The sequence below is a fragment of the Carcharhinus amblyrhynchos genome, chromosome 9 (genome assembly GCF_965287045.1).
Source record: "Carcharhinus amblyrhynchos chromosome 9, sCarAmb.v2.hapA, whole genome shotgun sequence".
In the NCBI taxonomy this organism is placed as follows: domain Eukaryota; kingdom Metazoa; phylum Chordata; class Chondrichthyes; order Carcharhiniformes; family Carcharhinidae; genus Carcharhinus; species Carcharhinus amblyrhynchos.
The window spans coordinates 108,990,473-109,018,061 of record NC_137332.1 but is presented as its reverse complement, the minus strand read 5'-3'; the positions used below and the strand labels follow the sequence as shown (position 1 = coordinate 109,018,061).

The following is a 27,589-nucleotide window of genomic DNA, read 5'->3' as shown; positions in this document are numbered from 1 at the left end:
GTGTCCCAGGCTCTGCTCTCGGGTGCATTGCCCCTTTAAGCAGCCTCTCTCTGTGTCCCAGGCTCTGCTCTCGGGTGCTGACGCGGCTCTGCAGCGCTGGGGAATCCGCCACGTCAGCCTGATCCCCGGGGCTGCTCCTGCTCCCACCTCTCAGTGCAAGCTGCAGCCGGGCCGGTTCGGTGCTCCCCCTCTCCAGCCCAGCACACACAGGCAGAGATGATCCTGATGACTATGATCGCCCGGGTGGCGGACGGACTGCCCCTGGCAGCCTCAATGCAGGAGAATGAGCAGGTAAGGAGCAGGAGGGAGAGTCAGGAGGATCAGAGTCAGGTGAGGAACAACAGAGGATGAGGGAGCATCAGAGGGTGAGGGAGCAGCAGAGAGTGAGACAGCATCAGAGGGTGAGGGAGCAGCAGAGGGTGAGGGAGCAGCAGAGGCTGAGACAGCATCAGAGGGTGAGGGAGCAGCAGAGAGTGAGACAGCATCAGAGAGTGAGGAACATTAGGGGGTCGGGTGAGGGAGCATCAGAGGGTGAGGTAAGGAACAACAGAGTGAGGGAGCATCAGAGGGTGAGGAACATTAGGGGGTCCGGTGAGGGAGCGTCAGAGGGTGAGGGAGCGTCAGAGGGTGAGGGAGCGTCAAGAGGGTGAGGAACATTAGGGGGTCAGGTGGGGAACAGCAGAGAGTGAGGTCAGGAACAAAGAGTGAGGTAAGGAGCAGCAGGGTGAGTGAGGAGCTGTAGAGAATCAGGTAAGGAGTACCAGAGAGTCAAGAGGATCAGAGAGTGAGGGAGCAGCAGAGAGTCAGGTAAAGGAACAAGAGAGAGTCAGGTAAGGGAGTAACTCCAAAAGATGGGCAGGTTAGATGGGCTGGCCATGCTCAATTGTCCCTTAGTGTCAGGGGGAATTCAGGTAAATACGTAGCATTACGGGATTAGGGCCTGGATGGGATTGTGGTTGGTACAGACTTGATGGGCCGAATGGCCTCCTTCTGTACTGTAGGGATTCTGTGGAATAGAGGGTAAGGTAAGAAGCAGAGAGCAGGTAAGGGAACAGAGAGAGCCGTAAGAAAGCGGGTAAAGGAGGGGCAAAGAGCAGGTAAAGGGGTCAAAGAGTGGATAAGGGAACAGAGGGTAGGTAAGAGAAGAGGTAAAGGGGCAAAGAGAGTGGGTAAAGGAGGTATAGAGAGTAAGGTAAGCGGCAGCAGAGAGCAGGTACGGGAGGGGCGGAGAGCGAGTAAGGGGGCTGAGAGTGGGTAAGGGACAGGACAGGGAGCGGGTAAGGGGGGGACGGGGAGTGGGTAAGGGGGGGACGGGGAGCGGGTAAGGGGGGGACGGGGAGCGGGTAAGGGGGTGCGGGGAGCGGGTAAGGGGGGGATGGGGAGCGGGTAAGGGGGGGATGGGGAGTGGGTAAGGGAGCAGCAGGGAGCTCCTCTCTCCCTCTCTCTGTGTGTTATTGCGGGGGGCACTGAAGGAGAAGTAACAAGCAATTACTCAACACTCTCGCACACATCTGGGCTCTCTGTTTAAAAAAAGCACAATGACTGTAGGCCTTTCTCTGACCGAACTGTTGGCGGCTGAATCAGTACCTTTGCGCACTGTGCACTCACTGCTGCTGCTAAGTTTGAGTGCATGCAAACTGCCTCCCCCTTTCTTTATACCTCCTTGGAGGAGAGCTGTGGCAGGAATGGGAAGGGTGTGTATGTGTGTGCGCGTGCGGGGTGGGGGTTGATTGTACCTCTGTTGTGTTGACAAAAAGGTGCCACCCTCTGCCAGCTGGGAGCTTTCCAGCTGGCTCATGCCCGTTGGCTGTACCTGCACTCAGCACTGCTGGCTGTTGGCACCAGACTGTTGATTTGTCAAAGGGAGGAACTCTTTATTTTGACCTGTGGTCACTCTGAGGTGTTGCAATGGAAGTGGCGGCCAGTTTGCCCGCAGCAAGTTCCCGCAGGCACAGCTGCCAGCGTATCAATGGCCACATCGTTTTGTGTGGCCGTTTTTGTTCGGTGGTGTCGATTTAAGGGAAAAGCGGCAGAGGTCGGAGAGAAGTCATTGAGTTTTGCATCAGGAAAGAAGAGACCCTTCGGCCCATCATATCCTTGTCGGCCCTCAAGCACCTATCCGTCTAAGCCCATTTTCCAGCACAGCTCCATAGCCTTGTACACTGCACCATTTCAAATGCTCATCTCAATGCTTCTTAAATGTTCTAAGCATTCCCGTGTCTTCCACCCTTTCAGGCAGCAAGTTCCAGATTCCCACCACCCTCTGGGTAAAAAGGTTTTTCTCAAATCCCCTCTGAATCGCTGCTCGTTGCCTTAAATCTGTGTCCCCTGGTTACTGACCCCTCTACAAAGGGGAAATGTTTCTTTCCTATCTCTGCCTATCAAAATTTGTACACCTCAATCAATTTTCTCTGCTCCAAGGAGAACAACCCCAGCATCTCCCCACAACTGCAACTCTCTATCCCAGCCAACGTCCTGGTGAATCGCCTCTGCGCCCCCTCTCGTGCAATCACATCCTCCATATGGTGCGGCGACCAGAACTGCACACAATACTCTAGCTGTGGCCTCTCCAGCATTTTATACAGTTCCCTCATAACCACCCTGCTTTCACATACAATTCCTCAGTTAATCAAGGCAACCAACCATCCATCCACTCTCTGAAATAGGGTCAAAAGAATCTTGTGTAATCTCCTGAGAGTGCAGACGTGGTTGGTTTTGAGGGGGTTGGTTACAACCTGATAGAACTCTACAAGATTATGGGAGGTATGGACAGAGTGGATAGTCAGAAGCTGTTTCCCAGGGTGGATGAGTCAATTACTAGGGGGCAAAGGTTTAAGGTGCGAGGGGCAAGGTTTAAAGGAGATGTACAAGGCAGATTTTTTTACACAGAGAGTAGTGGGTGCCTGGAACTCGTTGTCGGGGGAGGTAATGGATGTGGATACAATATGATTTTTAAGGGGCTTCTTGACAAGTACATGAATAGGATGGAGGGGCGGCACGGTAGCACAGTGGTTAGCACTGTTGCTTCACAGCTCCAGGGACCTGGGTTCAATTCCCGGCTTGGGTCACTGTCTGTGTGGAGTTTGCACATTGTCCTCGTGTCTGCGTGGGTTTCCTCTGGGTGCTCCGGTTTCCTCCCACAGTCCAATGATGTGCAGGTTAGGTTGATTGGCCATGCCAAAATTGCCCCTTAGTGTCCTGGGATGTGTAGGTTAGAGGGATTAGCAGGTAAATATGTAGGGATATGGGGATAGGGCCTGAGTGGGATGATGGTCGGTGCAGACTCGATGGGCCGAAGGGCCTCTTTCTGCACTGTATGCTTCTATGAATAGAAGAATATGATCATCGGAAGGGTAGGCAGTTTTAGTTCAGTCAGGCAGCATGGTCAGTGTAGGCATAGAGGGCCGAAGGGCCTGTTCCTGTGCTGTCATTTTCTTTGTTATTTGTTGTTCTTGGTACCACTGCGTCATCTGAACGGCAGCACCTCGGACAGTGCCGCACTCTGTCAGCACTGCACACACAATCCTGGATTGGGGGCTTCAACCACAAGACTTTGTAACTCCAGTCGTACAGTTCGGGTGACACGGTGGCACAGTGGTTAGCGCCAGGAATCCGGGTTCGATTCTGGCCCCGGCTCACTGTCTGTGTGGGGTTTACACGTTCTCCCTGTGTCTTTCTGGACTTCCTCCGGGTGCTCTGGTTTCCTCCCACAGTCCAAAAGACGTGCAGGTTAGGTGGATTGGCCGTGCTAAATTGCCCCTTAGTGTCCCGGGGGATTAGCAGGGTAAATGGGAGGTGTTGTGGGGAGAGAGCCTGGCTGAGATTGTTGTCAGTGTGGGCTTGTGAAATCCTATGAATCCATTTTTAAATATTCCGATGATATCCAGCAGGATGCCTGTTCTCTTTGGTGTGGAATTGTCTTCACCACATCTGTGACTCAGCTGCAGTAATACACAACAAACTTGTGTCTTTGAGATCCTTCTCCTTGACAGGGCCTCCCAGGCAGTGGGTGACTTCATGGAGTATAGCGATCGCACTGGGAGCGGGTTTGCATCAATGGTGATGTTGCCATTGACCTTACTAGCTGGGAGTTCAGACGTCACACGACACGGGTCATATAGTCCAAGGGGTTTATTTGAAATCACAAGCTTTTGGAGTGCTCCCCCTTTTCATCTGAGGAAGGAGCAGTGCTCTGCCTGGTGGTGTGTGACCTGATGTGGATGTGCCGGTGTTGGACTGGGGTAAACACAGTAAAAAGTCTGACAACACCAGGTTTTAGTCCAACCGATTTATTTGATAGTAAACTCACAAGCTTTCGAGGGGGCTCCCTCTTCGTCAGGTGAATGGAGAGTTCTGGCCTTAGACAGAGCATATAAAGCACAGACAGTTTAGAGATTACTGATTAGAGTGCAAATCTTTACACCTAACCTGCTGTTCAAGTCCTGAAGTGGCCGACAATGTGTGTGGAAGGAGCACTGATCACAGGTTAAAGAGATGTGTATTGTCTCCAGACAATAGGTGAACAGCAGGTTGGGTGTAAAGATTCGCATTCTATTCAGTCATCTCTAAACTGTCTGTGCTTTATATGCTCTGTCTGAGGCCAGAACTCTCCATTCACCTGAAGAAGGGACTAACCCGAAAGCTTGTGAGTTTACTATCAAATAAATCGGTTGGACTAAAACCTGGTGTTGCCAGACTTTTTGTTGTGTGACCTCCCAGCCCTGTCCGACACCAGTGTCTCCACATCATAACTGAGAGTTAGCAGTGACTGCAGTGCGATTTCTAATCTCTCCAGGAGATTTCACTATCTGATTTTGATTTGATTTATTATTGTCACACATATTAGTGAAAAGTATTGTTTCTTGCGCCCTATACCGTTCACGACCCTTTGTAGCTTCTTGTGGTCTCGGGCAGAGCAGGAGTCATGCTGAGTTGTGATACACCCGGAAAGGATGCTTTCTATACTGTCACTGTAAAAATTGGTGCGAGGCATAGCGGATATGCCGAATTTCCTCTGGAGACAGTACAGACATTATTCTGTTTATCTCCTTTGATGGGTGGGCTGGAAGTGTTATGACAAGAGATCACTTGGAATGGCTTCAGTCAGAGTTGACAAATCTGTAGAGATATTCGGGCCACCTCATCTCTCTTTGACTTTGTGGTGTGTTTACTTCAGTTGTGAGATTAGATTTAAGATGTTGGGACTGTTTTTCTTGGAGAGGAGAAGGCTGAGAGGAGACTTGGTGGTGATATTCAAAATCAGGAGGGGGCTGGGACAGAGCAGACAGAAAGAAACTGTTCCCCCTCGTAAGAGGAACGGGAACGAGAGGGCACAGATTTAAAGTGATTTGCAAAGGAAGAAAATGTGTTGTGAGAGGAAACTTTTTCACGCAGCGACTGTTCGGGGTCCGGAATGTTCTGCTTGGAAGCGTGGTGGAGGCAGGTTCAATCGAGGCGTTCGAGAGGGTATCAGATGATTATTTGAATCGAAACAGTGTGCAGGGGTACGGGGAAAGGGCAGGGGAACGGACTTAGTCATGATGCTCGTTTGGAGAGCCAGTGCTGACACGATGGGCCGAATGGCTTCTTTCTGCGCCATACTGATTCTACAGAGTGAAGACCGCTCTATAAGTGGGGTATAGTGTGCAGAAACATAGGAGCAGGAGGAGGCTACTTGGCGCTTCGAGCCTGCTGTACCATTCATCATGACCATGGCTCACCATCCAACTCTATAACCTAATCCTGCTTTCTCCCCATAACCCTTGATCCCATTCGCCCCCAGTGCTATATCCAGCTGCCTCTTGAATATATTCAATGTTTTGGCATCAGCTACTTCCTGTGGTAATGAATTTCACAGGCTCACCACTCTCTGGGTGAAGAAATGTCTCCTCATCTCCATTCTAAAGGCTCTATCCAGAATCCCCAGACAGTGACCCTTGGTTCTGGATTCCCCCACCATCGGAATATCCTCCCTGCACCTACCCTGTCTAGTCCTGTTAGAATTTTATAAGTTTTTATGAGATCCCCTCCTCATTCGTCTGAACTCCAGTGTAAACAATCCTAACCTAGTCAATCTCTCCTCATACATCAGTCCCGTCATCCCCGGAATCAGCCTGGTAAATCTTCACTGCACTCCCTCAAGAGCAAGATCATCATCCCTCAGACAAAGAGACCAAAACTGCATACAATACTCTTAAGTATGGCCTCACCAAGGCCCTGAGCAATTGCAACAACACATCCCTATTCCTGTACTCAAAATTTCTCACAATAAAGGCCAACATGCCATTTGCCTCCTTTACTGCCTGTCGCACCTGCCTGCTTACCTTCAGTGACTGGTGCACAAGGACTCCCAGGTCCCACTGCACACTCCCCTCTCCCAATTTACAGCCATTCAGCTAGTTATCTGCCTTCTTACAAGGAAGATACGTGTCAATTGGAGCAGTGCTTGGGGGTCCCAGGATGGAGGTACATGAGATCTCGCCCCTCCCAGCATTGGGGCTGATGTTTCGATCTCCAGGTGGGAGGGGATGAGTAGGGGGAGGTGAAAATGTTGAGAGAACGAGCAAAGATGTTAAAGAGGGGCCATTGCAACCCGAGGGTGGGGTATGTGTTTGGAGAGGGTAGCGAGTGGGGATGGAATGGTAGATTGGCCTGGCAGATATAGAAGGCATTGGGGTGTGGGGATTCCGGCCTCGGGTCACTGTCTGTGCGGAGTCTGCGTATTCTCCCCGTGCCTGCGTGGGTTCCATCTGGGTGCTCCAGTTTCCTCCCACACTCCAAAGATGTGCGGGTTAGGTTGATTGACCGTGCTAAGTTGCCCCTTAGTGTCAAGCGGGGTAAATATGCGGGGTTACAGGGATAGGGCCTGGGTGGGATTGTTGCTGATGCTGACTCAATGGACTGAATGGCCTCCTTCTGCACTGTAGGTATTCTATAATTCTGTAGGAGAGAGGGGACAGTATCTGCAACCAGGACATAACTATCTAACGCAGGGCTTGTGATAAATGATAGAATAAATGTATCTGATATTGTGATTTATTTATCTGATTCTGGACAATTAAAAATCTGTCTCTCTTTTCAAACACCGCCTGTCAACCTCTCACAGTTTAATCATTCTTTATGCTGCAACTGCCCCTATTGTAATCCCCATTGTCTCAGTGAGTATCACTTTAGCTTTTGAATTAGAAGGATTTGGGTTCATGTCCCACTGCAGACACATCATACCAAATATCTTCTATGATTTTCCTACTGAGGGAGTGCTGCACTGTCAGAGGGTGAGTGCTGAAGGAGTGCCGCACTGTCAGAGGGTCAGTACTGAGGGAGTGCCGCAGTGTCAGAGGATCAGTGCTGAGGGAGTGCTGCACTGTCAGAGGGTCAGTACTGAAGGAGTGCCGCACTGTCAGAGGGTCAGTGCTGAGGGAGTGCCGCAGTGACAGAGGGTCGGCGCCGATGGAGTGCCGCAGTGTCAGAGGGTCAGTGCTGAGGGAGTGCTGCACTGTCAGAGGGTCAGTGCTGAGGGAGTGCCGCACTGTCAGAGGGTCAGTGCTGAGGGAGTGCCGCACTGTCAGAGGGTCAGTGCTGAGGGAGTGCCGCACTGTCAGAGGGTCAGTGCTGAGGGAGTGCCGCACTGTCAGAGGGTCAGTGCTGAGGGAGTGCCGCACTGTCAGAGGGTCAGTGCTGAGGGAGTGCCGCACTGTCAGAGGGTCAGTGCTGAGGGAGTGCGGCACTGTCAGAGGGTCAGTGCTGAGGGAGTGCCACAGTGTCAGAGGGTCAGTGCTGAGGGAGTGCCGCAGTGTCAGAGGGTCAGTGCTGAGGGAGTGCTGCACTGTCAGAGGGTCGGTGCTGAAGGAGTGCCGCACTGTCAGAGGGTCGGTGCTGAAGGAGTGCCGCACTGTCAGAGGGTCGGTGCTGAGGGAGTGCCGCACTGTCAGAGGGTCGGTGCTGAGGGAGTGCCGCACTGTCAGAGGGTCAGTGCTGAGGGAGTGCCGCACTGTCAGAGGGTCAGTGCTGAGGGAGTGCCGCACTGTCAGAGGGTCAGTGCTGAGGGAGTGCCGCACTGTCAGAGGGTCAGTGCTGAGGGAGTGCCGCAGTGTCAGAGGGTCGGTACTGAGGGAGTGCCGCACTGTCAGAGGGTCGGTGCTGAGGGAGTGCCGCACTGTCAGAGGGTCGGTGCTGAGGGAGTGCCGCACTGTCAGAGGGTCGGTGCTGAGGGAGTGCCGCACTGTCAGAGGGTCGGTGCTGAGGGAGTGCCGCACTGTCAGAGGGTCAGTGCTGAGGGAGTGCCGCACTGTCAGAGGGTCAGTGCTGAGGGAGTGCCGCACTGTCAGAGGGTCAGTGCTGAGGGAGTGCCGCAGTGTCAGAGGGTCAGTACTGAGGGAGTGCCGCAGTGTCAGAGGGTCAGTGCTGAGGGAGTGCCGCAGTGTCAGAGGGTCAGTGCTGAGGGAGTGCCGCACTGTCAGAGGGTCAGTACTGAGGGAGTGCCGCACTGTCAGAGGGTCAGTGCTGAAGGAGTGCCGCGCTGCTAGAGGGTCGGTGCCGAGGGAGCGCCACGCTGCCGGAGGGTGGGCGCCGAGGGGGTGCCGTGCTGCCGGAGGCACTGTATGTTTTCTCAAATGATCCTATGAGAGCATTGCACACTGGCCGATATTTGTTCCTCAAACAACATCACTGAGACCGATGATGTCATTATCACAGTGCTGTCTTGTGGGATCTTGCTGTGTGCTAATTTGCAGCTGTACTTCCAACGTTACAACAATGATGACACCTCCGAAAAATGCTTCATTGGCTCTTGGGCCCTCTGAGATATCATGCGGTTGCGAAAGGCGCTGTGTTGTAACAAACCTTTTGTTTCTCCAAAGAAGTGATTCTCATGCGCTTCTGCCCTGCCCCCACCCTGAGGTCAAGCTAAATCATTAACTGATTCCCCATTCCACCAACTACATTATCTCGGCCTCAACATCAACAAAACGAAGGAGATAATCATAGACTTCAAGAAACATAGTGGAGAACATGCCCCTGTTTACATCAATGGGGATGAAGTAGAAATGGTCGAGAGCTTCACATTTTTCGGTGTTCAGATCACCAACAACCTGTCCTGGTCCCCCCCATGCCGATACTGTAATTAAAAAAGCCCACCAACCCCTCTACGTTCTCAGATAAATGAGGAAATTTGGCATGTCAGCTATGACTGTCACCAACTTTTACAGATGCGCCATAGAAAGCATTCTTTCTGGTTGTATCACAGCTTGGTATGGCTCCAGCATGACCGCAAGGAGCTACAAAGTGCTGTGAATACAGGTCAGTCTATCACTCAAACCAACCTCCCATCCATTGACTCTGTCTACACTTCCCGCTGCCTTGGAAAAGCAGTCAGCATAATTAAGGACCCCACGCACCCCGGACATTCTCTCTTCCACCTTCTTCCATTGGAAAACGATACAAAAATCCGAGGTCACGTACCTACCGACTCAAAAACAGCTTCTTCCCTGCTGCCATCAGACTTTTGAATGGACCTACGTCACATTAAGTTGATTTTTCTTTGTACCCTAGCTATGGCTATAACACTACACCCTGCACTCTCTCCTTCCCTTCTCTATGAATGGTATACTTTGTGTAGCACGCAAGAAACAATACTTCTCACTGTATTCTAATACATGTGACAATAATAAAGGAAGTTTAGTTAGAACATAAGAACATAAGAACATAAGAAATAGGAGCAGGAGTAGGCCATCTGGCCCCTCGAGCCCGCCCCGCCACTCAACAAGATCACGGCTGATCTGTCGCGGCTCAGCTCCACTTTCCCGCCCTCTCCCCACAACCCTCAATCCCCTCTCCTATCAAAAACCCATCAACCCGCTTCTTAAAAATATTTAGCGAGGCAGCCTCCACCACCTCAACGGGCAGAGAATTCCAGAGATTCACCACCCTCTGAGTGAAGAAGTTCCTCCTCAACTCCGTTCTGAACCGCCCCCCCTTTATCTTGAGGCTGTGCCCCCTAGTCCTACTGTCTTTTTTGAGCGGGAAGAGTCTTTCCACCTCTATCCTATCCATCCCATTCATCATCTTATACGTCTCAATGAGATCTCCCCTCATTCTTCTAAACTCTAACGAGTACAAGCCTAGTTTATTCAGCCTCTCCTCATAGCTCAATCCCCTCAACTCCGGTATCAGCCTAGTAAACCTCCTCTGCACTCCCTCCAAGGCCAAAATATCCTTGCGCAGGTGCGGCGCCCAAAACTGCACACAGTACTCCAGCTGCGGCCTCACCAATGCCCTATACAGCTGCAGCAAGACCTCCCTACTTTTATATTCAATCCCCCTCGTTAGGCCGCATTTGGAATATTGCATACAGTTCTGACTGCCACACTAGAAGGGTGTGGAGACTTTGGGGAGGGTACAGAAAAGATTTCCCAGGATGTTGCCTGGTTTGGAGCGTATTATGAGGAAAGTTTGGACAAACTTGGTTTGTTTTTATTTGAATATCTGAGGCTGAGCGGGGGACCTGATAGAAGTTTGCAAAATGATGAGAGGCATGGATAGAACAGACAGTCTGTTTTTTTTTACCCAAGGGTTCAAGTGTGAATTACCAGGGGACATAGGTTTAAGGTAAAAAGGGGAAAGTTGAAAGGAGATGAGAGAAAAGTTTTGTTTTACAGAGTTGAAAGTTTATTTATTAGTGTCATAAGTAGGCTTACGTTAACACTGCAATGAAGTTAGTGTGAAAATCCCCAGGTTGCCACACTCTGGTGCCTGTTCGGGTACGCTGAGGGAGAATTTAGCATCTAACCGCCACGTCTTTGGACTGTGGGAGGAAACCGGAGCACCCGGAGGAAACCCATGCAGACACGGAGAACGTGCAAACCCCACACAGCCCATGACCCGAGCTGGGAATCGAACCTACATCCCTGGCTGTGTGAGGCAGCAGTGCTAACCACTGTGCCATCCATTGAGAGTGGTGAGTGCCTGGAACGCCAGAGGAGGTGGTAGAAGCAGTAGCAACGTTTAAGAGGCATCGTGACAGATAAATGAATAGATGGGGATACGAACTGTGTAGAGACAAAAGATCTTTAGTTGGATTTGATTTATTATTGTCATGTGTATTAGTATACAGTGAAAAGTGTTTCTTGCTCGTTATGTAGGCATAGTGTACCGTTCATAGAGAAGGAGAGGAGAGAGTGCAGAATGCAGTGTTCCTGTGCCGGTACAGGCTGGGTGGGCTGAAGGGCCTGCTCCTGTTCTTTGTTCTAAGCAGTCCTTTTTCCGAAGTGCACCTGCTCATCCGCCCGGAATCCACGCTCCTTCATTGTCACACGTGCCCCTGCTGTCCCTTGTCCGAGATATCGCCTCTCCATCTTTCCCAGGACACGTTCTCCGGTGGTGAACCTGGCTGCTCGATGCGGCAGTGAGTAAAAACATTGCCACGTGAAAGAGGACAAAGGTTATTCAGATAGCGGCTGTCGTCAGAGGGTTAGCACTCCCTGGTACTGTGTTTTGACACTGGAACAGATGATAACCTCTAACATTGGAGAGCTTCCTGGAAACGGTTTAATACAGACCCTGAAACAACATTGACGGAAGATTGTTGAGAATGTTTTCTGTCAGGCCTGTCATGCTGTTCACAGCAGAAGGTGATATGGAGTAACGGACACCCTGGGGTGAACTGCAGGCTGGAATCTGATGGTGTTATACCTGCCCCCAGAAAGGGGAGTGTTGAGCGTGCCTGCCCTGCTGGGCCTGTTGGGGTGGTATGATCCAGCCCTCCAGGCTGGTGGACTTAGTCGGGTCTCATGCAGGACTCTATTACAGTATTGGGTGGCTACGAGGGAACGCAATGTCTGTCCAAGCAGGTGGGTGGGCATTGCCTTCCCTCACAGATTAAAACCCCCAAGTACAGATGTCTCGCTGAATCAGTATGGAATGGGTGCTGAAGACAAGGTGAAGAATTAGTCTTCTTGTCTATGGCCTGTTCACAGCGATGCTGGTGTGTGTGGAATATCAGTGAGCTGCATTTCCATTCTCCGAGCATGTTCCTTCCCCTCCCAATCCCCCACCATCATCAGTGTAGAGGGAGCTTTACTCTGTATCTAACCCCGTGCTGTACCTGTCCTGGGAGTGTTTGATGGGGACAGTGTAGAGGGAGCTTTACTCTGTATCTCACCCTGTGCTGTACCTGTCCTGGGAGTGTTTGATGGGGACAGTGTAGAGGGAGCTTTACTCTGTAACTAACCCTGTGCTGTACCTGTCCTGGGAGTGTTTGATGGGGACAGTGTAGAGGGAGCTTTACTCTGTATCTAACCCCGTGCTGTACCTGTCCTGGGAGTGTTTGATGGGGACAGTGTAGAGGGAGCTTTACTCTGTATCTAACCCCGTGCTGTACCTGTCCTGGGAGTATTTGATGGGGACAGTGTAGAGGGAGCTTTACTCTGTATCTAACCCCGTGCTGTACCTGGCCTGGGAGTGTTTGATGGGAACAGTGTAGAGGGAGATTTACTCTGTATCTAACCCCGTGCTGTACCTGTCTTGCAAGCACATTACATTCGCGTTGGATCACTGAAATTTACAGGGTCACCTTTGAAATGGTATCTGTTTTAGTATAATGTTCTGCGTCATCATCTAACGTTTGGTTATATACATCACAATGGAAATCTATAAAAGTTGAATTAATTTTTTTGTCAAAATTTGAATTCTTGAATGAAGTAACAAGCTGATAAAGGAATGCAGTGGACATTGTATACGTGGATTTTAAACCTTTTGAACACTTTACCAAATTACAGGCTGGGTAACAAAATTATGGCTCACAGGGTAGGAGGGTCAGTGTCCAGTCAGATAAAACATTTGGCTTGAGGACAGAAAGCAGTGAGTTACGGTAAATGGTTATTTTTCGGACAAGAGGTGGTGTTTCCTGAGGGCCACCGCACCAGCTACTGAGAATCAAAGAGACTTGGACGTTGGAAATCAGTAACGTTTTTGAATTTGCTGATGATCTAAAACTTGGAGTGCCAAACAATGAGGATCAAAGGAATGGATTGCAGCAGGATAGTGACAGGGTGGCTGAATGGACAGTCTGCTTAAACTGCACATCTTTGGACACTAAGGGGCAATTTGGCAAGGCCAATCCTGCACATCTTCAGATAAAAGGGGACCATTTAGCATGGCCAATCCACCTTAACTACATATCTTGGGACACTAAGGGTCAATTTAGCATGGCTAATCCACATAGCCTACACATCTTTGGACTGTGTTAGGAAACTGGAGTACCCAGAGGAAACCCACACAGACACATAGAGCACATGGGCATGGTGGCACAGTGGTTAACACTGCTGCCTCACAGCTCCAGGGATCTGGGTTGGATTCCCAGTTTGGGTCACCGTCTGTGCGGAGTTTGCACATTCTCCTCATGCCTATATGGGTTTTCTCCAGGTGCTTCAGTTTCCTCCCATGCTCCAAAGATGTATGGGTTAGGTTGATTGGCCATGCTAATTTGACCCTTGGTGTCCTGGGACGTGTGGGTTGGAGGGATTGGCAGGGTAAATACGAGGGGTTATGGGGGTTGGGCCTGGGTGGGATTGTTGTTGGTGCAGACTCAATGGGCCAAATGGCCTCCTTCTGCAGTGTAGGGATTCTATGAACATGCAAACTCTACACAGACTGCCACCCAATGCTGCAATTGAACCTGGGTCCCGAGCGATGTGAGGCAGCAGGGCCAACTACTGTGCCACCCATGGTGGGGTGGCTAACAAAGCATGTGGGACCTTGGGCCTCAGAAATATAGGTATTGCATACAAAAGGAGGGAAGTTGTGTTGACCCTTCATCATGCTATGGTTAGACTACAACTGGAATATTGCATCCAGTCCTGGCCACCACATGTTTGGAGGAATGTGAGTGTTTTCCAGACAGGGTGCAAAGGAGATTTACCCAAATGGTTCCCGGACACTGGGAGATTTCAGTTCCAAGGTTAGCTTGGAAAAGCTGAGGTTTTGGAAGAGTGGGGGAACGAGGGAGCGGGACAGTCTGGGTTGGCTTGCAGATGGCCGGCATAGAAGGATTGGGCCGAATGGCCTCCTCCTGGACCGTAATGATTCCATGAGTGATGATTTTCTTTTGTTACAGTCAGGCCGGAATCTACAGGAGTATCAAAACCAGGCCAAGCAGCTCTTCCGGAAGCTGACGGAACATTCTCCGACCCGGTGCACCCTGGAGACGGGGCTTCTGATGTTTCAGTAGGTGACGCCGGTGTGGTTTATCAGTTGCGTCACGCGGGATTGGACCTGGGTTTACCGGCAACGTTCGTGTTCAATTGTTTGCCTCAATCGCGCCCCCCACCCCCCACCCCACCCTCCCGGCACCGAATCCTGTTAAAGGCAGTTTTGAGTAAACCAGTGCCCTGAAGGTCGGAGATTCAGAGGGTGAGGTAGGAGGCAGATTCAGTGAGCGTGTTGGCGTACCAGGATGGATGGACTTGGGTGGGTGAGTTAGACTATGGGGCAAAAGGAGTGAGTTAGTCCCGAAGGCGGGATGGGGTGGGAGAGGATAGTTGGGTGAGTTTGGGATGGGGGTGGTTGAGGGGGAAATGGGCAGGATGGGTGGGTGAGGATGGGGGAGGTGGGGTGGATTTTGGGGGCAGGGGTGGCTGAACAAAGAACAAAATCAGCCTGGGAAACAGGCCCTTCGGCCCAACGAGCCCGCGCTGCCATCTCAACACCACCTCTCTACCCATGACCCCTATCTAATGTTTTATGGCCGTCCAGATTGAGGGAAAACTGATTTAGGGACAATTTATTCCTGCCAATCAGCCTAACAGCACATCTTTGGGGTGTGGGAGGAAACCGGAGCACCCGGAGAAAACCCACGCAAGCACGGGGAGAATGCGCAAACTCCCACAGACACCGGCCCAAATCCATGTGTCTGCACAGCAATCAGCGATAGTCACTGAGCTGTCGTCTTGCCCAGTATCTTGTCCAGTTTAGGCACACACTAACGACATGAAGCACTAGGCCAATCTCGAACAACCAAGAGCAGCCCCAGTACGACCCATCGTGTGTATACCCCTCGTTGGACATGAGGTGGACCAACTTAAAACCTGTGAATAAAAAGAGAAAAACATTATTATCATACTATACCCATTTATATTTCTAGGGACACCCCAATGCTAATGATCCTTATTTAAAGACTCTCCTATATCCACCCATCTCCAACTCAGTCATGTGCCTAAGTTACTCTTAAAGGACTCTAGTGTGTTTGCCTCCACCACCTTACTTGGCAGAGCATTCCATACCCCCACTACCCTCTGTGTGAAAAACCTCCCTCTAATATCTGTGTTGTACCGCTCCCCCCTCACCTTAAGTCCATGGCCCCTTGTCCTACGTGACTCTATTATAGGAAATAGCTTACCTCTGTTTACTCTATCTATACCCTTCATAATCTTATATACCTCTATTAGATCCCCCCTCAGTCAGCGTCTTTCAAGGGAAAAGAGCCCCAATTTCTTCAATCTTTCCTCATACCCCAGTCCTTCCATACCAGGCAATATCCTGGTAAACCTCCTCTGCACTCTCTCCAGAGTCTCCACATCCTTCTGGTAGTAAGGCGACCAGAACTGTACGCAGTACTCCAAATGCGGCCTAACCAACGTTCTGTACCATTGCAACATTAGACTCCAGCTCTTATATTCTATACTCCTTCCTATAAAGGCTAACATACCATAGGCTTTCTTCACCACACTCTCCACCTGCACTGCCACTTTCAAAGACTTGTGCACTTGCAGCTCCAGGTCTCGCTGCGACTCTATACTCCTTACAGGCTTACCCTTTATCATATAACTTCCCCCTACATTATTCCGGCCAAAATGCATCACCTCACATTTATCCGGATTAAACTCCATTTGCCACCTATCTGCCCAATCAACCAGCCTATCAATATCCCATTGTATTGCCAGACACTGCTCCTCACTGCCCGCCAATCCAGCCATCTTGGTGTCATCAGCAAATTTGCTGATCACACCACCTACTCCCTCTTCCAAATCATTTATATACACTACAAAGAGAAGAGGTCCAGTACTGAGCCCTGCGGCACACCACTAGTGACAGAACTCCAGCTAGAAAAAGACCCCTCCACAACTACTGTCTGACTCCTCTTTGCCAGCCAGTTCTCTACCCATCTAGATACCTGACCACATATCCCATGAGCTTTAATCTTCTGTACCAACCTACCATGAGGGACTTTGTCAAATGCCTTACTGAAATCCATATAGACGACATCAACGGCTCATCCTTCGTCAACCGTTTTTGTCACCTCCTCAAAGAATTCTACCAGATTCGTAAGGCAAGACTTCCCCTTGACAAAGCCATGCTGCGTATCCTTAATCAGATCGCAACGCTCCAAGTGCGCATACATCCTATCCCTAAGAATCCTCTCCATCAACTTACCTACCACTGACGTTAAGCTCACTGGCCTATAGTTACCCGGGCTATCCCTCCTACCCTTTTTAAACAATGGTACCACGTTTGCTATCCTCCAGTCCTCTGGGACCTCACCTGTGTCCAAAGAAGAGACAAAGATTTGCGTCAGAGGCCCAGCAATCTCATCCCTCACCTCTCTAAGCAGCCTAGGATAAATGCAATCAGGCCCCGGAGATTTATCGGTCTTAATGCCCTCTAAAAGCCCTAACACTTCTTCCCTCGTAATCAATAGATCTTTCAATCGGTCTACCGCTCCCTCAATGACTGTACTAGACATCAAGCCCCTCTCCTTCGTGAATACCGACGCAAAGTATTCATTCAGGATCTCCCCCATTCCCTCTGCCTCTAAGCACAATTCCCCACGTCTGTCCCTGAGAGGACCGATTTTACCCCTAGCCACCCTTTTGTTCTTAAGATAGGAGTAAAACGCCTTTGGATACTCCTTAATCCTACCTGCCAAAGCCATCTCATGCCCCCTCTTTGCTCTCCTAACTCCCCGTTTGAGATCCCTCCTACTCTCTCTGTATTCCTCCAATGCTCTCTCTGTTCCCAGCTGCTTAGACCTAACATACGCCTCTCATTTCTTCCTAACCAGGTCTTCTATATCTCTAGTAATCCACGGTTCCCTAATCCTACCTTTCCCATCCTTTCTCCTAACCGGCACATGCCTTTCCTGCACCCTTTGCAGTTTTCCCTTGAAAGACTCCCACATGCCTAATGTGGTCTTGCCTTCCAACAGCCTGTCCCAGTCTGTATCCCTAAGCTCCTGCCTAATCCGGCTGTATCGAGCCTTCCCCCAATTTAGCACCCTCCCCTAAGGACAGCTCTCATCTTTTTCCATTCGTATCCTAAAGTAGATGGAGTTGTGGTCACTATTAGCCACATGTTCGCCTACCGCAACCTCAACCACCTGACCCGGCTCATTTCCCAGAACTAAATCCAGTATCGCCCCCTCTCTAGTCGGACTATCTACATACTGTTGCAAGGATCCTTCCAATATGCATCTTACGAATTCCTCCCCATCAGACCCCCCAGCTCTAGGCACCTTCTAATCCACCCCAGGGAGATTAAAATCTCCCACTACAACAACCCTATTCTTCCTACACTCATCCAAAATGTCCCTACATATACCCTCTTCCACTGCCCGCGGGCTATCAGGTGGCCTATAGTGGATGGGTGAGTTTGGACGCAGCAGAATCGAGGGTGGATGGGTTGTGAGTTGCTTGGTTCGATGATTTTAAATTCCATTTGCCAGGTTTTTTGCCCAATCTACTGATATCCTGTTGCAAAGTCACAATAACCTCATCACAACCTGCCCTCCCACCTACCTTTGCAGCATCGGCAAATTTGGGTACGTTACGTTCTGTTCCTTCCTCCAGGTGATTCATGTAAATAGTGAGCAATTGGAGGCCAAGAGCTGATCCCTGCTGTGTTCCACTAGTTACATCGTTCCACCTTGAAAAGGAGCCAGTTATTCCAATGCGTCTGTCTCAGAAGCAGGTTAAGCAATGCTTTTAACCCCTTGAGCCGCTGGGATTACTGGGTAGGTTGGAATTCGATCTTACGAACCATTTTCCTGGTCGCCAAGGGAAAGAACAGAGCTGTGATATTAAATCGGGTTGCCCACTGTGTTTGGATGGGTTCACTTTTACTCATTCATTCTTTCATTGGATGCGGGCGTCACTGACATGTTCTGTTCAATGGCTTCCTGAAGGCATTTGATGCAGTACAGACTGTGGGCACAGTCGTAGCTCAGAGCTGGTGCCATACCAAGCTGTGATACATACATTGGTAGGAAGCACATGGAGAGACATTATGAAATAAGGGATACAATTCCAAAGGGAGTGCAACAGAGGCCATTCAGCCCATCGAGTCTGCAATTACTCTCTGACAGAGTACCTTACGCCTCCCCTCCCCACCTTATCCCTGTAACTCTGTACATTTACCAGGGCAATCCATGAATCTATACTTCTTGGGACACAAAGGGGCAATTTAGCATGTCTAATCCGCTTAACCTGCACACCTTTGGACGTTAAGGGGTAATTTGGCATGACCAATTCACCTAACCCAACATCTTGGGACACCAAGGGGCAATTTAGCACGGCCAATACACCTAACCTGCACATCTTTGGACACTTGGGGGTAATTTACCATGGCCAATCCAGCTAACCTGCTCACCTTTGGACATGAAGGGGTAATTTAGCATGGCCAGTGCTCCTAACCTGTGTATATTTGGATACAATTTTAATTGAATTACAGGAAACAGAGGGAGGTGGTTTATGGAATTTTTTGGGCTGGAGGAAGGTTTGACTTGGAGTTTCCCAGGGGGGTCAGTGTTAGGATCCTTGTTCTATTTGCTACATGTTAACATCGAGCTAGAACATAGAACACTACAGCACAAACAGGCCCTCCGGCCCATAAGTTGCCCGATCATATCTCTACCTACCAGGCCTATCTATAACTCTCAATCCCATTAAATCCCATGTACTCATCAGATCTTGATATTCAGGGCACAAATTTCAAGTTTATGATGATACAAAGCTAGGAAGGTTGGTGGACTACGAGGAAGACAGTGTGGAACTTCAAAGAGACATAGATGCGTTAGTAAAATGGGCAAATAGATGGCTGATAAAGTTCAAGTGCGGAGAAGTGTGAGGTGATGCTTTTTTGAAAAATTTGATTTATCATTGTCACATGTATTGGTACACAGTGAAAAGCATTGTTTTTTGTGCGCTGTACAGACAAAGTATCTCGTTCATGGAATACATAGGAGAGAAGAAAAGGAGAGGGTGCAGAATGTAGTATTACTGTCATAGCTAGGGCGTAGAGAAAGATCAACTTAATGTGTGACAGGTCCATTCAAAAGCCTGACAGCAGCAGGGAAGAAACTGTTCTTGTATTGGTTGGTATGTGACCTCAGACTTTTGTATCTTGTTCCCGATGGAAGAAGGTGGAAGAGAGAATGCCTGGGGTGCAGGGGGTCCTTGATTATGCTGGTTTCTTTTCTGAGGCAGCGGGAGGTGTAGACAGAGCCAATGAATGGTGGCTAGTTTGCGTGATGGACTGGACTTCATTCACAGCTCTTTGTAGTTTCTTGCGGTCTTGGTCAGAGCTGGTGCCGTACCAAGCTGTGATGCATACATTGGTATGAAGCACATGGAGAGACGTTATGAAATAAGGGGTACAATTCCTAAGAGAGTGCAGGACCAGAAGTATCTAGATACATATCTGCATAGATGTTTGGAGGTGGCAGGAGAGAGCATGCACTATTCTGGGCTTTAACTGGGGCATGGAGTACAAAACTAAGGAAGTAATGTCAAACTCCTACAAGACATTAGTTAGACCCCAATTGGAATATTGTGCCCATTTGTGTGTATCACACTTTAGGAACAGTGGACAGCACGGTGGCACAGTGGTTAGCACTGCTACCTCACAGTGCCAGGGCTCCGGGTTCGATTTCCGACTTTGGGTGACTGTGCAAACTTCGCACGTGCTCCCTGTGTCTGCGTGGGTTTCTTCCGGGTGATCCAGTTTCCTTCTACAGTCTGGAGATGTGTGGCTTAGGTTGATTGGCCGTGCTAAATTGCCCCGTTAGTATCACAGGGATGGCGGCCTGGGTGTGCTTGATGGGCCAAATGGCCTCTTCCTGCACTGTAGGATTCTATGAATGCATTGGAGTCACTGCTAAGAAAGCTTCGTGAGGGTGGATCCAAGATGAGGAACCGCAGTTACAAAAGTAGATTGGAGAGGTTCGGATTGTTTTCCTTGGAGAAAAGGGTCTGAGAGAAGATTTGATAGAGTTTAAAGTTTTTTTTTTATTAGTCACAAGTAAGGCTTATATTAACACTGCAGTTAAGTTACTGTGAAATTCGCTTAGTCGTTACACTCCGGCGCCTGTTCTGGTTAGTGCACGCTAACCAGCACACCTTTCAGGTTGTGGGAGGAAACCGGAGCGCCTGGAGGAAACCCATGCAGACATGGGGAGAATATGCAGACTCCGCACAGACAGTGACCCAAGCCGGGAATCGAACCCAGGTCCCTGACGCTGTGAAACAGCAGTGCTAACCACTGTCTTATAGTGCCACGGGATGATCTGAACCGTCAGGGATCTGGACAGAGTGGATGGGGAGAAACCGCTCCTATTCGTGTGAGAACGGAGAAGAAAAGGACATGATTTAAAGTTATTGGTAAAAGAAGCAAATGTGATACAAGAGAGAGCATCTTCAGACAGGAAGAGGCTCGGTTCTGGAATCTGAGAGGGTAGTAGAGGCGGGTTCAATCGGAGCATTCAAAAAGTGGCCCTCACAGAGAGACCACTTGGCCCATCGAGTCTGCTCCGACTCTCCGACACAGCATCTTGTTCTTGCCCTCTTGACTCTCTTATGCCGGAGGTGTTCTCCCAGACTCTGTCCCGGGATTCCCAAACCATCCAATATCCAGTTCGGCCACTTCATACAATCATACTGAGCAGAAAAGGCCATTCAGCCCATTGAATCTGTACCAACAATGACTACCTCTAAAGACCCACTAATCCCATTTTCCTGCAATTGGCCCATATCCGCAAATTGTATGATGTTTCAGGTGCTCATCCAAATACTTCTTCAAGGTTGTAAGACTTCCAGCCTTCATTACCTTCCCAGGCAGTGCCTTCCAGATTCCCACAACCCTCTGAGTGATTCATCTTTTCTCAAATCCCCTCTGAATCTCCTGCCCTCAAGATTGACCCCTCAACCAAGGGGAACAGCTGCTCCCCACTCATCCTGTCCAAACCCCTCATAATCTTATCCACCTCAATCATGTCCCTCTTCTCTGCTCTGAGAAAACAATCCAAGCCTGTCTAGCCTCTCCTCCTAAGTCAAATGCTCCATCCCAGGCAGCGTCCTGGTGAATCCCCTCTGCACCGCCTCTAGTGCAGTCACATCCTTCCTATAGTGAGGTGGCCAGAGCTGCACGCAGTACACCAGCTGTGGCCTAACCAACATTCTGTACAACCCCAACATTGCTCATATTCTCTACACCCCAACTGATGAAAACAAGTGTCCCATGTGCCTTCTTAACTATCCTATTCAGCTGCACTGTCACCATCAGAGGTCTGTTTCTAATTCCCCAAAGATACATCTGTTCCTCCGAGCCTCCCAGTGCCCTGCCATTCACTAAATACTCCCTCATCTTCCAAAGTGCGTCACCTTGCACGTATCAGGGTTAAATATCATCTGCTCTGCTCAGCTGACCACCCCATCCATGTAACCTACGACCTTCTTCACTGTCAGCCAACCTTGGTGTCGCCTTGATGTCGCGTTTCAGTGGGATCTTTCTTTGTCTGTGCCCACAGCTACCTGATCGACCGAGGCGTCTGCTACCTGGTGCTGTGCGAGGGGAACTATTCCAAGAAGATGGCGTATGCCTTCCTGGATGACTTGCAGGCCGAGTTTAGCGAGCTCTACATTAAGAAGGTGGCCACTGTCTCCAGACCCTACGTCTTCATTGAGTTCGGTAAGAAAAGATAGATGAGATTTCGGAGCAGAATTAGGCCGTCGGCCCATCAAGTCTGCTCCACCATTCAATCATGCCTGCTATGATTCTCATCCAGGCCCTATCCTCATAACCCCATGTGTCATTTCCCTGACCTAAAGTGTAATTTAGCATGGCCAGTCAACCTAACCTGCACATCTTTGGACTTAGTGAGGGCATAGATTATTAAGAGCAGGGAGGTTATAATGGAGTTGTACAAATACCGGTTAGGCCACACTGGTTAGAGTACTGTACGGAGTTGAGGAGGAACTTCTTCACTCAAAGGGTGGTGAATCTCTGGAATTCTCTGCCCATTGAAATGGTGGAGGCTGCCTTGTTGAATGTATTTAAGTCACGGGTGGATAGATTTCTGATAGACAAGGGAATTAAGGGTTATGGGGAGAAAGCGGGAAAGTGGAACTGATCCACTTCAGATCAGCCATGATCTTATTGAATGGCGGGGCAGGCTCGAAGGGCTAGATGGCCTACTCCTGCTCCTATTTCTAATGTTCTTATGTGTGCAGTTCTGGTCACCACGCTATAGGAAGGATGTGATTGCACTAGAAAGGGTGCAGAGGAGATTCACCAGGATGTTGCCTGGGAGGGAGCGTTTCAGCTATGAGGAGAGGCCGGTTAGACTGGGGCTGTTTTCCAGAAACTGCTGAGAGGGGATCTGATTGAGGTGAACAAAATTCTGAGGGATGTAGACAGGGTGGATAAGAAAGAACTTTTGCCGTTTGTAGCTGGATCAATGATCAGGGGCAGGAGGTTAAGAGGGGATTTGAGGATAAACTTTTTCACCCAGAGGGTGGTGGGAATCTGGAACTCAGTGCCTGAAAGCAGAGGCAGGGAACCCTCACCATATTTAAGAAGCATTTAGATGAGCGCTTGAAATGACACAGCAGAGAAGACTACAGACCAAGTGTGGGAAAATGGGATAAGAATAGATAGGTGCTGGATGGCTGGCGTAGTCACAAAGGGCCTTTTTCTGTGTTGTAAAACACAGCTCCCCCCCCACCTCATGCGATGCAAATTGTTGCTCCCTTTGAAATGTGGCATTCTACCGTCTGTCCTGATGAGTGGCAGTTGAAAAAGTTTGACAGCCTGGCTTTTTTTCACCAGTTTCAACGCAGTGGGCTGCAGATGTTTTGCGACCTCCCTCAACCCCCTGGGCATTTTGATGGGTGGGGAGAGGGGTGGGGGGGGGTTGATTGTCAAACCCGGGACGTGAGTCCCCCTGTGGTCGAATATCCGACCGTGGCTCCTTGTCTCAGCTCCCAGGAGGACGGGGCCAGGTGGTTTAGCCGTGCCTCGGGAGAGAGGAGGAGGGTGCGGATTTCTCCCGGGAACGCTCTGGCTGTGTGGGAGCGCCAGTCTGAGCGGTGATGTACGCTCTGGGCTGACGTTGGTATTCCCCTGGTGCCGGTGTGGAAACTAAAGGCAAAGTCTCGCAGGACAGGTAACCAGGGCGACGGCTGCGTTGGGAGAAACATCAGCTCGCAGTGGTTGAGGGTTAATTGGGTCTCCAGGCTGCTCGGTAGTTGAGCTCAGTTCGTGTCTGGGTCACAGTGACTGAGGAACCAGTTTAAACCCCCAGCTGCCGTGCCAGTGTAAGAAGCGACCAGCCTTTACATCCCACTATCTCAGACACCCCAAAGCAGGCTACAGCCGGGGACAGATTTCTGAGGGTATTTCCGACTGTATTAAAGGAAACTCTGGACACCCACGTTCCCAATGTGATCAGAGCAGTTGGGAGATTTAATTTTTGGGATGTTAGTTCAGGAGGAATACTGGACAGAATATCATGTGAACCTCCCCGGTTCAGTTTTTAATAATCACAGTAAGAAGTCTCAAAACACCAGTTAAAGTCCAACAGGTTTATTTGGCAGCACGAGCTTTCAGAGTCCTCCATCAGGTGAGGACTTGTGTTCACAAACAGGTCATATACAGACACAAACTCAATTTACAAGATAATGGTTGGAATGTGAGTCTTTATGGGTAATGCCATGTTTAATTAATGCCGTGGGATCTTTTACACCAACCTGATGGGGCACACCCCTCGGCACTGACCTTCTGACAGCGCGGCACTCCCTCAGTACTGACCCTCTGACGGTGCAGCACTCTCTCAGTACTGACCCTCTGACAGTGCAGCAATCCCTCAGTACTGACCCTCTGACAGTGCAGCACTCCCTCAGCACTGACCCTCTGACAGTGCGGCACTCCCTCAGCACTGACCCTCTGACAGTGCGGCACTCCCTCAGCACTGACCCTCTGACAGTGCAGCACTCCCTCAGCACTGACCCTCTGACAGTGCAGCACTCCCTCAGCACTGACCCTCTGACGGCGCGGCGCTCCCTCAAAAGTGACTCAGCCCTGTACCTGTTGGTTGGTTCTAAATCCGCTGTTCAGAGTTAGCCCCAGCTTGGCCTGTCGGGACAGTTGGTGGCTTCTGGTCCAGTGGATGAGAATGATAACCTGACAGGCCGTTTCACCTACCGAGGATGGCCATCCTCGCCTGCGTTCCTGCTGGCCCTCACTAGCTTCCTCTTTACTAACTCCTCTTTCTCTTCCCTCCCTCCCGCAGATACCTACATTCAGAAGCTGAAGAAAACCTACAGCGACTCCTGGTCCCGTCGCAAGCTGGGCTCCATCAATAGCGAGCTTCACGATGTCCAGCGGATTATGGTGACGAACATTGAGGAGGTACTGCAGCGAGGGGAGGCTCTTTCGGGTGAGTCATCATCGGGCATCGGTTTGGTTCACACAGTCCAGGGGGGCCGGGACCCACCGGGGTGCGGGTTTTAGACAGTTACGGAAAGCAGAACGCCTACGGCGTGAGTTTGTTTTTACGCTGGGACGTGATTCCACAATCACTTTAAAATAGTGATTAATTTTTAATACAGGATTTATTTTTAATACAGGATGTGGGCATTACTGGCTAGAACCAGCATCCCCAGCTGCCCTCCTGAAGGTGGTAGTGAGCTGTCTTCTTGAACCGCTGCAGTCCATGTGGTGTAGGTACACCCACAGTAGTGGCCTGGGAAGGAGCGGTACAGTGGATAGCACTGCTGCCTCACAGCGCCAGGGACCCGGGTTCAATTCCGGCCTTGGGTCACTGTCTGTGTGGTGTTTGCACAGCATCCCCGTGTCTGCATGGGTTTCCTCCAGATGCTCCGTATCCTCCCACAGTCCAAATATGTGTGGGTTAGGTCGATTGGCCATGATAAATTGCCTCTTAATTTCAGGGGAATTAGCAGGGTAAATATTTGGAGTTACCAAGTTAAGGTTTAATTATTAGTTACAAGAAATGCTTACTTTAACGCTGCAATGAAACTATTGTGAAATTTCCCTAGTCGCCACACTCTGGTGCCTGCTCGGGTCAATGCACCTAACCAGCACGTCTTTCAGATTGTGGGAGGAAACCGGAGCTCCTGGAGGAAGCCCATGCAGATACGGGGAGAATGTGCAGACTCCACACAGACAGTGACCCAAGATGGGAATTGAACCCGGGTCCCTGGCGCTGTGAGGCAGCAGTGCTAACCACTGCCACCGTGCCACCTCACCGTGAGTTACAGGGCCTGCGTGGGATTTTGTTCGGTACAGGCTCAGTGGGCCGAATGGCCTCCTTCTGCACTGTACGGATTCTATGAAAGCAGTGCTGCTAGGGAGGGAATTCCAGGATTTTGACCCAGTGAATGAACGACAGTATATTTCCAAGTCAGGTTGCCAAGTGACTTGTAGGGAAACATGCAGATGCCGGTGTTCACAGATATCTGCTGCCCTTGTCCCATGTGATGTAGGTTTGGAAGGTGCTGCCTAAGGATCTTTGGTGAATTGCTGCAGTGCATCTTGTAGATAGTACACACTGCTGTTACTGAGCATCGGTGGAGGAGGGATTGAATGTTTGTAACTGTGGTGCTAATCTGCTCAGGTAGCTACAGTATTTATGTGGCCAGTCAGGTTCAGTTTGTGGTCAGTGGTATCTATCCCCCAGGATGTTGATAAATGCTTGAAAAAGATTTGTGGATGATTTGAAAAGATGGGGACAAACTGGATATCTCTTTCCAGGAGCCAGCAGATGGGATGGGCTGAATAGCCTCCACATGTGAAGTTTCTTTCTTTGCTGACCGGATGTCAAGGGGAAAGGTGCAGTGAGCCAAGGTCCGATTGGCTGAATTTGGAAATATGGCCCAGAGCTCTGTATATTGAAGATCCCCTTACGGTCTCCTCCTGTCTCCCTCTGATCTAATGTTTGGGTTTAGTACCTTTATGCTTGAGCTGTTCTGTAAACTGACCTCATTTCGTACTCCCTGGCTGTCGGGTGTCTCAAGCTACTGACTCATCCCGTGCAACATGTTTGGGAACGTCATAGGTTCATTTGCAACTCAGAAGGAGGCCATTTGGCCCATCGAGTCTACTAGCTGTCCATGGAAAAATCCACACGAGGAATACAGCGAAGGTTTACCAGGCTGATTCCGGGGATGGCAGGACTGATGTACGAGGAGAGATTGACGAGGTTAGGATTGTTTTCACTGGAGTTCAGATGAATGAGAGTGGATCTCATAGTGATTTATAAAATTCTAACAGCATTAGACAAGATAGATGCAGGGAGGATATTCCTGATGGTGCAGGAGTCCAGAACCAGGAAATACAGCCTGAGGATTCGGGGTAGAGCATTTAGGATGGAGATGAGGAGACATTTCTTCACCCAAAGAGTGGTGAGCCTGTGGAATTCATTACCACAGAAAGTAGCTGATGCCAAAACATTGAATGTATTGAAGAGGGGGCTGGATATAGCACTTGGGGTGAATGGGATCAAAGGTTATGGGGAGAAAGCAGGAATAGGCTATTGAGTTGGATGATCAGCCATGATCGTGATGAATAGAGGAACAGGCTCGAAGAGTCAAATTGCCTCTTCCTGCTCCAATCTTCTATGTTTCTATCAATGATTCCATGTCTCGGATATTCGTTGACCCCAACCAGTGACCCTCAGGCAATCCAAGTGTTGACTGTGCCCATTGGCTGAAGAGGGCTGGCATTGTGGGCATGGGTAGGTTTGAACCTTCTAAACCCCTCTTTCTCTCTCTCTCTCCCTCAGCACTCAACACCAAAGCAAGCAACCTGTCCAGCTTGTCCAAGAAATACCAACAAGACGCAAAGGAACTCAACTCCAGGTCTCGCTTCACCAAGGCAGCAGCGACCGGCATCTGTCTCTTCATGGTCATGCTTTACTTCTGGTGGTTGTGATCGATACCATTCGGGATGGGCGGACGGACACGGTGGCAACTCGGAAATCAAGTAACATGGACCTTTAAACGGGAACGCTCTGGAACACTAACAAACTGTACTACCAACTGACAATGTAAAAGTGACTGTTATCGTACAACCCTGGGTGTTCGTCTTTTGTGGGCCTTTCTCCTCGCTGCCCGAGATTGGGGTGTTGGTGCTGGGATGTGGAGCACGGCCTGATCCATCACAGGCAATTGTCAACATCATACACTCTCAGGGCAGGGGTGTCACAAGTTACATACTGAGTAAAGCTCCCTCTACACTGTCCCCATCAAACACTCCCAGTACAGGTACAGCACGGGGTTAGATACAGAGTAAAGCTCCCTCTACA

General features: G+C 49.9%; 1 protein-coding gene across 1 annotated transcript; it reads left to right on the top strand.

Moving 5' to 3' along the window:
• The first annotated feature begins 48 nt into the window (after positions 1-48).
• LOC145348543 (vesicle-trafficking protein SEC22b-like) lies at positions 49-27,589 on the top strand. Its single transcript, XM_080196733.1, has 5 exons — positions 49-291; positions 14,111-14,220; positions 21,791-21,951; positions 24,554-24,700; positions 27,068-27,589. The coding sequence occupies exons 1-5, from the start codon at positions 217-219 to the stop codon at positions 27,214-27,216; spliced, it is 642 nt and encodes a 213-aa protein (XP_080052859.1). The 5' UTR covers positions 49-216; the 3' UTR covers positions 27,217-27,589.

Bases quoted from the DNA above. Each gene is read 5' to 3' on its own strand.
- LOC145348543 (XM_080196733.1), top strand. From the start codon at position 217: ATGATCCTGATGACTATGATCGCCCGGGTGGCGGACGGACTGCCCCTG. The intron at 14,221-21,790 runs GTAGGTGACGCC...CTGTGCCCACAG, and splicing joins ACGGGGCTTCTGATGTTTCA to CTACCTGATCGACCGAGGCG. The intron at 24,701-27,067 runs GTGAGTCATCAT...TCTCTCCCTCAG, and splicing joins GCGAGGGGAGGCTCTTTCGG to CACTCAACACCAAAGCAAGC.